At 43.9% G+C, this 12,749-nt stretch overlaps 2 protein-coding genes across 2 annotated transcripts in view; both read right to left on the bottom strand.

The window, feature by feature from the left end:
- Positions 1-2,955: 2,955 nt before the first annotated feature.
- On the bottom strand, positions 2,956-5,278 carry LOC103357593 (UDP-GlcNAc:betaGal beta-1,3-N-acetylglucosaminyltransferase 2-like). The gene is made up of 2 exons (XM_008282205.1): positions 5,160-5,278; positions 2,956-4,456 (listed from the first exon to the last, which is right to left on the bottom strand). Exon 2 carries the CDS (start codon positions 4,450-4,452, stop codon positions 3,073-3,075), a length of 1,380 nt encoding a protein of 459 aa, XP_008280427.1. The 5' UTR covers positions 4,453-4,456; positions 5,160-5,278; the 3' UTR covers positions 2,956-3,072.
- A 4,779-nt stretch (positions 5,279-10,057) lies between these two features.
- Positions 10,058-12,749, bottom strand: part of nrg2b (neuregulin 2b) — a 65,946-nt gene continuing 63,254 nt past the window's right edge. The window contains exons 11-12 of the mRNA XM_008282204.1: positions 12,483-12,666; positions 10,058-10,534 (exon numbers count right to left, since the gene is read on the bottom strand). Coding sequence (XP_008280426.1) covers positions 10,058-10,534; positions 12,483-12,666 — 661 coding nt within the window. The remainder of the gene's footprint in view (positions 10,535-12,482; positions 12,667-12,749) is intronic.

Below are 12,749 nucleotides of genomic sequence, written 5' to 3'. Positions count from 1 at the left end.
GTCTAGTTTTCCTCATACCGCCTGAATTACAGCATGCTGAAGGGTTAGTGCAGAATGTTTGCCCTCTATTACCAAAATAATGCTGCCAAACTTCACTATCTTCCTGTCCACGTCTCCCATACAGTGTTGTGCAGACAGGTATTGATATGAAAACAAAAATTTATTTACATTGTCATATAGATTCCTGAACGTTAAGCTCACAGGATTTCACAAGCATGCAGAATATTCCTTCTGCCAGTGGAACCAGTTCAACAAGAACTTGGTGCTTTCCTGCCAGCATGTGACGGGAAAACTTGGTCGTCAGATGACATCATTTAAAAGACGAGTTTGGTATATTACAGACACTCAGAATAAGCTTAAAACAGTTTTATACATGCTTAAAGAAGACATATAATTAAAAATACATTATTTACTGCATTATTGCATTTGTAATATTTAACAAATCAACTGAATAATACAATTTTGATGAAGCTGGTAATTAATCGTACATAATAAGAGTTGATGTAGTTAAATCTTGCAAACAAAACACTGAACAAGGAAAATCTGAACCTAAAATGGGTGAACATGACAAACAAAAGGTTGGTGTCTTCAGTTAAGCCAGCTTGTCCAATTAATAGATTGTTTATTGCAACCGTCAAAGGAGGAAATTGTGTTGGGTTGTTTTCTCCTCTGCTAAAGAGTAACACTCCCCTGTTAAATATGTACATAAAAAGCCACAAACTCCACCTTTGGTACACGGCGTTACTCTGCTCGATTAACGCCTTCTGCATCTGTTGTCATCTCTGGCCTCGCATTTGGATAAACTGGTTTTCTGAGTTAAGTGTAAAAGCATTAGTTTGTGCAAAACAGAAAGTAAAGCAGACTTTAATTGAGAGGGCATTCGTTAGAAATCAAGCACTCCTCAAACGAACAATACTAGAAGCCGATAAGCATCTTTTTCTGTGTGTCTGCTTCACACTGTTCTCGTCTCGATTCTGCAGAACTGGTCCGACCGCTGTAATCACAAACCTGTCCTAATTTTGGTGAGACATTCATCACACTGGAATGCTTTAATAGACCAATTTCAGCTGCTTTTAATGAGCTACTCAAACTGCCCCGTGCATCAAGATGTTTGCATGTTAAGGCAGAAATAGCACATTGAAAAGTTAAATTAAATGTAATTCATAAACAATCAAACCACCTTTAATTGGACACACTCTGAGTCACCGCTGCAGCCATGTCTGTTTAGTAGCTCACTAGTGGTGGTGAATGTAGTTATTGTTCACCAAGCGCAGCTTCAGACTGAGTTCTGCCACAAAAGCTCAACTTTTTAGCTCCATAAAAACGTCACATTAGGAAAATAACATTCTCCCTCCATTTAGTTCCATTTGATTTCAGTCTCATTTGGGAAACTACTTGAAGATGGAGATGAATTACGCTGCAGTGGACATGATGTTTTACAAAAAAGATCATTTAATGATAATAGAGTTGTAGTGATATGTACATGTCGATTTGAAATTCACAAGCAGGACAGACAGTGATGTAGAGACTGTGATAGAGTACAGTCTCTACAGGTAGTTTTTATAAAAAATAATGAACTGAAGTTTGCAGCTGCTTGAAAGGAAGGAAGAACACATTTAGAAAAAAAAGTCAAAGACTTTATGGTAATATAAAAAACTACTTGGTTGTGCAATGTACAGTATGTCAGCAGCAAAAACAAAGAAAAAACACTGGTATAATCCTGTCAATTATTATTATTAAAGGTCCACTGTGTAGGATTTAGGGGCATTTATCACCAGAAATGCATCATTATATTCATAGTTATATTCGTCTATAATCACCTGGAAGCAAGAAACTTGGAAGAATGTTTCACTGCCTTGTTTCTCCAGCGACCCAGAAGGAACCAATGACTGTATGTAAAGGATGGATGTAGCCTCCAGGTCTGAAAAGTGAAGCCTTAAACCTGCATTCTTCATAAGAGGGGGAAGGGGGAGGCTTCTGGTTGCAAAAACAGCATCAAAGTCAATGAGAAAATGAACATACTTCTCACTTGATTTATTGCACAAGCTAAAGTTTTCCGAATGACTTTATGGTCTCAATTGTCTCCTTCAACACAGCATGTTGTTGATTTAGTAAATGATGGTTCCATTTAGAGTAAAATCGATGATAAAGAGGGTATTTTTTTAACCTTGTCATTGCCAAGTCGTTACCATATGAGTGTGTATTGTGTCACTGAGTTCTTAGTCAAAACCACAGAACTCTCAACAACCAAGATGGGAATGGCTAAATTCCAAACTTGGAGCTTCAAAACTGGTCCATGAACCAATAGGTGGTGTCCTGGTGGCTCCATCCCTCTTTTAAACTGACAGTCTATGGAATGGACAGACCAAATACTGGTTCTAGAAACAGCCTTTCGTGTTTTTTAAAACGTTTTTAGCAGCTACCCTGGGCTCTCGTACACAAATGGAAAGGGAAGGGGGTATTCTGTGGGCTACAATCTGCAACCTGACTGCTAAATGGGGCTAAACCGTACACAGTGGACCTTCAGATATTGTTGCTGATGGATCGCAAGTTTTCACATTGTTTGGTGAATATAAATACAACGACAGCACACGGATTCCTGAAGTAAATAAATACTATTTGTCACCATCATAACAGTACAACAGAGGCTGCAAGGTGGAGCAGTGGTTAGCACCGTTGTCTCGCAGCAGGAAGGTCGCCAGTTCGCGTCCTGGTGAGGACACCCGGGATCTTTCTGCGTGGAGTTTGCATGTTCTCCCCGTGCAGCGTGGGTTCTCTCCGGGTTCTCCGGCTTCCTCCCACAGTCCAAAAACATGTTGAGGTTAATTGGTGATTCTAAATTGTCCGTAGGTGTGAATGTGAGTGTGCTTGGTTGTCTGTCTCTAAATGTAGCCCTGTGATAGACTGGTGACCTGTCCAGGTGAACCTGCCTTCACCCTGAGTCAGCTGGGATAGACTCCAGCCCCCCATGACCCTAATGAGGATTAAGCGGTGTATAGATAATAGATGGGTGGATAACAGTACAACATCTCCTCAATAAACAAACGCTGCCGTAAATCACCTGTGAGAGTCTCATGGCTTCGATATGTTTTTTTTCTTCACGTCAACCCTCAAGGATACGTCCTTACATTGAGTCTGTGTCTGCTTTAGGTCGGACCACAGTCGAACTGTGTGCTCAGGGTTTCGTTTGTGGACCAGCAGGATTTTGTGGTAGGAACACGGCTGTTTCTCTTCCTCTCCAGGAAAGTCAAATGTGAGGAAGGCGGGGTGGTGGACAGGGAAGGCATTAAGCTGGAGCATGCACATCCCAACATAAACGTCATCGATGGGGTAGAGGTGAACTCTTTTGGAAATGAGGTTCAGGCGCTTGGCCAGCAGGCTTGAGTACACCACCCCTCCTCCGCCTGCATAGCGTGGATAGCGACCACTGTAGAAGCTCTCTGGGATAAAGTACTTGGATTTATCCTCTCTGTTGGGTGCTGCTGCTGCTATGACGTCTCCAACCATGAAATCTTTCAACGTCTTGTTTGCTTGCAGAGTCACCAGTTGGTCCCAGAGGTAAGTTATCAGGTTTGGGGTGTTGACGAAGACGTCGTCATCTCCCTTAAAGACGAAAACAGTTGGACAGCGCGAGCGTGAGAACCACCTCCAGAAGAGCACGTCCTTCAAAGTGAGGTTGGAAAACGTGTCGTCAAAGTCCCACTGCAGAATGTCTCCATAATGTTCATTCTCCATCCGCAGTAACTCTGAAATGTTCACTCCCAGGTCATCTGGGTTTTCTTTGCCGAGCAGGAACACCCTGCGGACGTACCCTCCAACTTCTTCCTCTGCGCTGCCATTTCTCTTCTGTCCTGCCACCCACCCCGCCCTTCCCCAGGTCTGTCGAATGGCCTGTCGGTTCTTGAAGTTTAACTCTTCTGTCTTGATGGCGAACAGAATCAGAGGAGGCTGTTTCTCCTCCTTTGCCTGCGCTCCACATTCTCCGTCTGGCTGGAGGACGATTGGGTAGGTCCTCCTCTGCATGTAGTTTACAAACCTCTGAATGTGAGGTGGCAGATTGTGAAAGATTTTCTTCATGTTTTCCTGTTTTTTAGCCTCAGAGAAACTTTGTCTTAACAAGAAGCTAAACTTGCTGCCTTTCAATCCTCTCTTGGTCGCACTGGGGCGCAGGATGGGGTTTAGACTGCGGTCGACGTCCAGCTGGAGCTGGTTCCAAAAGGCGTCTTGGTGCAGTTCATTTCTCCAGAAAGCTTTCGGTATTGGAGCGAAACCCTTGTGTTCTGAAATTCCTGGGGCCACAAATTGAGGATTTTCTGGGGTCCACGGTGCTTTTACACCCTTCATCCTCATACACATCACAATCCCAGCGTAGAAGAACAGCAGCAGCATGCAGAGGCATGGCGTGCACACACAGATGAACACGTTACGCCAGCGACAGGAAAACTGCGCCATTCCACTGCAAAAGTACAAACTGTGTGTTAGTGGGGACCAATCTGAAATCTGTTGGCAGCAGATGTTTCTGACTATCAAAATATAGAACAGATAGGATTTATTTATCTTGTTTAATATGATTTGTACATGTTCGGGGTGGGAGTTTATTGGTGCAAACTGACTGCATTTCAAACTGAACTTTGTATAATTTGGCGGAACAGATATTCAATGGAAGTACAAGTCAGGAGGAGTCATGAGAGAAAAGGGAGAAACACAGAAATACAAGAATGAGGCGACGCTTAAAAGTCGACAAACTCGTCTCACAGGCAGGTGCACGAAATACCCGCTCAGGAGTCTTCAGCTTTATTGCATAATTAGTAAATAATTATTACACCCTCTTCAGTAGATGGACTTTGCTCATTTCTGATGAAATCATAAATTCAATTACCTTTTTTTTCCTGATAAATTAAATGACATTCACTATCCTGACTAAATCTACAGCTCAGTGACACCTCGAGCAACTCCGCCTGCTTGGAAAGATCGTGTGATATGATTAAAACCGTTCTCTAAACTTGTTGATGTTTTTTGTCAACTACTGATCCTTTGAAATGATGAAAAAATAAATCACCACAGTTTAATGACAAAAACATCACTGTGTGGCATCTTCTAAATACCGTTAATGAAAGTTATCTGACAAGATGAGAGCATCTTTTTTTTTCTTGGCTCACCTGTTTGAAACGAAGGCTCCCTTGTTCACTGAATGCTCATGTGCTGGCTGCTGGTTCCTTCTGCTAATCCGACGGCTCCATTGTTCGCTTCAGTAAAGCATCAAGAACATGAGAATCCCTCTGTACCCAGGACTAAAGATGTAATCCAGAGAGTCAACAAAGGTTTTCCCTTTTTCTTTTTTTTTTTGCACCCTAAACTCAGCAGAACCCGGAGCTGCTGACAGGAGAGGCTGCTGTGGATCCTGAAAAACTGAATGAGCAGCGACTGTCAGGTTTATGTACGAGGATACGCCCACTGACGGAGCAAACAGAAGTGCATTGTAGTGCGATGAGTGACAGCGGAATTGGCCTGGAACCAGCGGCAAGACAACAAAGAATATATATATAATAGTGAGGATGAATACAAATAGGATCACATTTATTACGTGTTAAACTGCTGATGTCACTACAGATAGCAGGAAGCAGCAGCAGAGAGAAGTCTGGATCTAAAATTGAAAGACATAAATGGCAGTGGTTTGTGTCTAATTGATTTAGTGCCACACAATGCCAACGTAATGTGGTGTATTTATGCATTAAAAAAAAGTTTCTCCTGTCATTAATTGACTAAGCAGGTGCTTTATTTCACTGCTTCATAAACTATGTTAGTTATGTACATTTGCTATTACTGTAAAAACAAACAAAAACAGAAAAAACTATTTCATTCTCACTCAACAAACACAATAAACAGCTAAAGATGAACTTGATGTATGTTATGATCATATTGTTGTTCATACGTAATCATTAACATCATGTGAGATCAATCCCAGAAATCAAATCCAATTAAAAAAAACAATTAGTAATATCAGATTTAAGCCTCACATTTTATTGTTTGTTAGATAAAAAGCCGTGTTTTCTGCTCCTATGTATTCCATGTTTACTCGGTTCTGCAGTTTCTACAGGGAGACAGTATTACGGTTCTTGTGGTCTTCTGTGCTTGTATTTAAACAGACCTTTAAGTGATGTTTGTGTGCTTGTGGGGACAGTAAACGTCGTGAAGGCCTGTGCTACCATTAGGCTGTTTGGGAACTTCTGCCTTATTAAGTCATGCGAGATACACTAAATACCAAAACCTGTTGACATCCCAATGACGCATTAAACATGACAGCTGAGGGGAAACTGGTGAGAACAGGTACGGCAGTGACAGCTTTCAAGCACAGAAACTGAATTACCTGCCGATCTGGAAGATGAGCAGCCGCGCCTGCACCAAGTGTCATCTCCACCGAGCCTCGTCACCCCAAAGACACGTGCTCGTCTGGTCCAGCAGGAACTGTGCATGCAGACTTGCGCTGGAGGGAGTATCTGGAATCCTAAAACTTTTGTGTTGCAACGCTTCTGGGGGCAAGGAAACCAACTGTGAGTCAGCTGATGGCAAAACAGAACAGGTGCATTTTAATGCTAATTATTCTCTGCAGGCTGCGTGGTCTCATTGTGTTAGTTTCTGGCTGTAAAACATCAAATATCAATATCGTTTACGCAAATTCTGACAATTTAAACACTACAAGAGCAGATATTTTGACTTTTATTTGTGGGAAAAGCACACGTGTTGCTAATATGATAGCTTTGGCCCAATGAGTTAACTAGCAGACCACCTTAAATGTAAATTGTATGCAGCCATAACTTTATCAGAACCACCTGTGCTGTGAAAATCTGACTGATGTGATGTGAAACTTGCAGCTGTGCAATAAAGAACATGTTTTTTGTAGCATTTCTAGGAGATACACACAGAAACCAAGTGATATTTTAGTATCTAACAAGCCAAATTTCACTTTAATTTAAGGTGGAAGTAAATGCTGCCACCTAGTGTTCTTATTTGCAGGTGTGACTCACCCATTTTCACATTTGTTGCTCCTCTTCCATCTTTTCTCCCGCAATAAATGCACTAATGAGTGAAAAGAAATGCTTTTGTTGTTTGTTTTTTTTTTAATGTTACAAAGATGACAGGACTGTTTCAAAATGGTAGGAATAAAGTTTTATTTTTCATATGAAGGGGTGGTTTTTGGAGTTTTTCTTCTTTTACAAGTAGTATGTTTTTGATAAAACTTGCAAAAAATCTTCTAGCATATTCCAAGAATGATGGACATGAAGAGAAAGGGGGATTTATTGCTGAATGTTAAAATGAAGACACATTTTTATTTTTTATTTCACCGAGTGGAAAAACGATTTGCTTGCTGCTTTTTCCATGCACCCAACTACCAGTACCACTAGGACATGCAGGGGGGATTTTTTATTTTTTTTGAACGGGGTGAGAGGAGGGGAGGTTTTGGGGGAGGACGGAGAGAGAGAGAGAGAGAGAGAGAGAGAGAGAGCGCGAGAGAGAGCAAGAGAAAAAGAGAGAGAGAGAGAGGGGGGAAGAAGAAGAAGAAGGAGGAGGAGGAGAGTCGGGAGGTAAAAAAGACAAACTGCTTGACAAACAAACATGGAAAGGGCTGTGTGTGGTTGTGTGAGGGTTGGTGTGTGTGTGTGTGTGTGTGTGTGTGTGTGTTAGGTCTGTGTTTGTGTGTGTGTGTGCAGGGCGAGGAGGATGAGGGTGGGTTTGTTAACAATTCAACTAGCTCTAGAAGCACACTATCCTCACTTGCAGTATTTCCACATTGCAAATCCCAGATTGATTACAGTGATAGTAAAGACAAAACTAGCCAGACCTTTGGGCCATGTACACCCAAATAATATTTTTATATATTTCTAGTATGATTCCCCTGAATCCGAGGGGGGTTTTGTTGCCATTTTTAAGATACTTTCTATATCTGTGATCCATGCATCGCCTGTGTGAAAAACCAACTAAAAAAAACAACTAAATTAACTCTAACAGGGACACATATCTGTATCTAACACAGTTTCCTCAGTGAGCTTGAAGTGGGGGGTGGGGGGTCTCTAAAGGGGTCTCTAATGTATATCTGAAGTGGAAGAGTTTCTGGACGTGATCAGCCTACTGTGAAGTGTGCTGCTCGGTACACTCGTCTCGGAGATGTGGGGCTTAAATTCGTCCGCTAGTTGCTTCTGAAGGTCAGTAGGAGGGTGAAGGAAGACATGAAGGTGAAGGAGGTGACGCGAGGTGGAAGGAGACGGAGACAGACACGTAACAGATCATTCAGCAAAAAAGAAGTTCAATCAATAAAAGGTATAGGAATGCAAATCAAGGATGCAGTAATCAGGATTATCATATGCCACCGTTTGGCTGTGAGCTTAAATAAAAACTCTCTAGCAGTGTGAACCCGCACGCAGCGACCTGCATTGTTTTTTTTTTTCTTCCCCCCATCAGAGCAGTACCATCGCTAGAGTGTGGTGAGACGTGGTGACGGTTTCTAGCCCGTGTGGGAGTTTCCAGTAGGATTATATTCGTAGAAAAAAAACAAGAAAAAAGTAAAACAAAAGAAAAAGAAGGGGGGAACCCAGAGCGATATCCTCCTCTCAGGGGGGTGGTGGGGGTGGTGAGGTGGGCGGGAATAGGGGCAGATTTCCTAGGTACGCCCCTGCATCAGAGCATGTGGTCGCCATCTTTTCGTTGTGAATCACACACATGCTCACTTGCACACACACAACCTTTAGAAGTAAAACAAATAAAGAAAAAGAAAAAGAAATAAAGCAACTGAATCTCCCTTCTGGTTCCAGAGGTTTTCACCAGCGCTCCCTCTGATCGTGGCCACGAGTCAACGCAAGAAAAAAACCCGACGGATGGAGAACGAAGGAGGGCGAGGGGGACGTGGATCTGGCCTGCGGACTGAACTGTGACTGAGATGACGAGCTCTCTCTGCTTTGAGTCTTTCGGCTGTGATGTGATGGGGAAGTCCTGAGACACAGTGCGGCTCTAAGCTGCTGGCATAGGAAACGGGCGGGCTGGGCAGTCCACGGGAGGCCAGAGTCAGGCTGGATTACAACTGGATTGGTTAGGTTTCGGTTTGGATCGGCAGCTCCCTGGCCAATGACTGCTCACGGAGGGAGGTTCTTACAGTGCAATGGAGCTTCTGGCAGCGTGAGGATTGGTGAGAGGAGCATGTCAGTCAAACGAGAGACCTCCAAGGTGAACAGAGGCGCCAACCGAATGAGGCTTCATGAGGACTCTACACAAGCACGCACACAAACACACAAACACACACACACACACACACACTGCAACCACCACCAGTATGTCATGGCAGCACCCTGAACACCTACACAGGAATCTGGAGTCACTTTCCCTCAACAACTCCCCTCTAACACTCTTATTTTCACAGAAATAACAACAAAATGACTGACAGGCAGCGAACGAGGACATAAATGGCCGACGTGTGTTCGTCCGAGAAAACTACCCTACACATCCGGTTGACTAAATGTCCCTGTGAAACGAGCGCGTCGCGTGGATCATACTCATGTAAACAGACACCTTTTACACAGGAGGAATCAATATTGCATGATGACATAATCAGATCACAGTTCAAAAAGAGGAAGATCCCAAATCAGAGAAAAAAAACAAAGCAAAAGGAAGGAAGAGGGTTGGTCTCTATAAAAACGAGGAGTCTTTATAAGAAAGGCTACAAAAACTCAATGGGACCTCCGACTTCAGCATACAGCAAAAGGCACCACAATATTACTCTATTTTTTACGTTGTGAAAAAACTGGCACATCTTTTTATGCTGTAAATCAAAATGTACATATAAATAGAGTTTTCCCTATAAAAAAGTCTTTGCTGTTAACTAGTAGACAACTTTTGCTAAAATGAAAATAAATATTTCATTTGTTTAGAATATCTGTCTGTTATACAAAATAAAAATATTTCTCCTAGGTGCAGGTCTCTAGTCCACTGGTTGTGTGTAGGAGGAAGGGGAGTGTGTGAGGTGGAGGGTGGGAGTGTCGGGGGTGTATGGGTGGGCGTCGGTTCAGTCTTAAAGGGGCATGTTGTCAGCCTTCGAGCGCTGCGACTGCGAGCCGCGACTCTGCCCGTTGCTGCGCGTCCCCGGCCGACTCAGCCCGCGGTGAGTCCGTGTGTCGGCGCCGGATGACGAACGGAAACCCGGGGCGGACAGCGGCGGGTCCATGTTCATGTTCTGCATACTAAGGAAAGGCGTGCTCTCCCCGTGAGCGTCCTCTTCCTCCTCCTCCTCTTCCTCCTCCTCTGACTGGCTGAAGCTCTGTGAGCTGTAGTCCCGAAGGCCCGCCGAGCGCTGGGACACGTGTCCGTTGAGGCGGTTGCGTCGCGGGCGGCGCCGGCTCCGGATGGGTTCCCGTGAAGAGGCGTACTCCTGCGTCGTCTCGTAGGCCTCTTCGTCAGGGAGGCGGTAGGGGCTGGACGGTAGACTTCCTGTGCTCTCCGTCAGGTAGGGTCGCCGCGGACGCCGAGGCTGCCTGTATAAACTTCCATCCTGAAAGAGGAAACACACCACATGTTGAACACACACACCTTGTATGCACTACTTTACTTTTTTCATAGACGAGGTGTGTCAGAAAAGTTCCAGGACTGGTGTCACAAAAGATATATTTCGAACCCAAACTACAAACCACGAGTTTTCCCCTTCAGATGATCAACCAGCACGTCTACAAAGAGATCCTGCAGCGTTTGCTTCATTCAGTGCTCGAGAAGAGGCAGAGTTGTGGCAGGACGAGTCATGGCTGCTTCACCACAACAATGCGCCTGCTCACAACGCCCTGAGCATCCGACAGTTCCTGGCTGAGAAGAACATCGGTTTTCTCCTTCCAAGTCATCCCCCTGGAGTCTAACACACTTTTCCAGCCTTCTCTTCACGTCGCCATGCACTCCTGGAAGGATTCTTCTGGGATCCTCCGCAGCTCCGTCGTCACAGCCATCCTGATGTCATCCACGTCTTTAAAACAGGTCTCCTTGATGACCCCCTTGAGCTTGGGGAAGAGGAAACAATCCCTTGGAGCCAGGTGGGGTGAGTAGGGAGGTTGCTCCAGCACGGAGATGTTCTTCTCAGCCAGGAACTGTGGGATGCTCAGGGCGTTGTGAGCAGGTTGTCATGGTGAAGCAGCCACGACTTGTCCTGCCACAACTCTTCTGCCTCTTCTGGATGAAGCAAACCCTGGAGGATCTCTTTGTAGACGTGCTGGTTGATCGTCTGAAGGGGAAACTTTGCAGTTCGGGTTTGAAATCTATCTTTTGTGACACCAGTCCTGGAACTTTTCTGACACACCTCGTATGTTGAGCAACGTCCAATATCCAGAGGTGTGACCTTCTTTCTGTACTTTTAAAATGTCAGATTTGTGAATGCACAGACAGGAGTGCTGCCTAATGTGGTTGTACCCCGTGCAACGACAATACAGAACTTCTGCAGGGAGGACGCCAACACAGAAACTTCAGGTTAAAGGAAGGTTACACGATATATCTTCCTCAATGAAATCCAAAGAGAGAAGCCGAGCCAACGACAGATCCATTCTACCAACAGCTACCGTGTATCTAAAGCCTGATCAACAAAAGTGCTGCTATTAGTCGGCATAATCGGTTTAATTTAATTGACGCATTGTTTTAACATTTCTGTTAAATGTTTTAAGTCACTCTAACAAATATCTTCCCTCTGTATTGCTACATGACATCACTGTTTTCAGGCTCCAGTCATTCGTCAGCTGCACTCAGCGCCACAGATTTAGAAATGGCAGCAGATTCAGACTCGGTTCAGCATAAAAGTTTTGAGGTTTTGAAACTATGACAGTACCTGAAATGATCATGAAAGAAAATTTCTCACTTTTCTGACACTTTTATCACCTCTCAGGCCCATATCTTAAAGCGTTACTATTTTTCCAGACACTGTTTCGTGGTAATCTGTGGCTGTTAACTTAGCTGCTAGCGGTTAGCATAGTCTTATACACCGTGACAGCAGCAAGTTTCCATGTTTGTGATGACGGCTGGTGTCTCTTGTTTACTTTTTGTGGGGGTTTTCTCTGCTAGAAAGACAGCGCAAAGACTAAACAATGCCTACAACTGTGCAATATTATTAATTTTTATTGTTAGGTTGTATTTTTTTCTTGCACCTTAACTTATTCTTACACCAGCACCATTTGCAACTTACTGTATTTTTTCTTACATGTAATATGAATGAGCTACTGAATTTCCCACAAGGAATGAGTAACGTATCTATCTACAAAAACCTAGGTATGTTCCAGTTAAATTAATAAACAAAAATGCCTCTTATGCTCGAGTACCTGCAAACCCACCCAACAAATCATTTAATAAAAAAAAATAATAATAATAATAATGACACTGATAATAGGAAAAATGCTAAATTTCAGCCCCATTCAATAATAAAAACTAAAAGAATAATAATCGGTCTCTCCCTGCTACATTTGTCTACGTACGTCGGGGCATCGTAGCAGCGGCTGGTCGTCTTCTCTGTGGTAGGCGGCGGCAGCAGGGGGCAGGGAGAGGGCGTGGCTTGTGTTGGGCGAGGTGATCTGGAAGGTGGGCACCTGGGGGGGCAGCGGGGGGTAGTGGAACTCCACGGGAGACAGGCGCGCCGGCGTGGTCAGTGCAGACACATACCTGAACGAGAAAGGACAAAAAAGTGATTCCTACGGCTGTCTCACACACAACAAAACATCAACAAAGACGACAAAAATGTTTGA

Source organism: Stegastes partitus, unplaced genomic scaffold (assembly GCF_000690725.1).
Source record: "Stegastes partitus isolate 25-593 unplaced genomic scaffold, Stegastes_partitus-1.0.2 Scaffold263, whole genome shotgun sequence".
Lineage (NCBI taxonomy): Eukaryota > Metazoa > Chordata > Actinopteri > Pomacentridae > Stegastes > Stegastes partitus.
The sequence above is the reverse complement of the archived record's forward strand: the minus strand, read 5'-3'. Positions and strand labels throughout refer to the sequence as shown.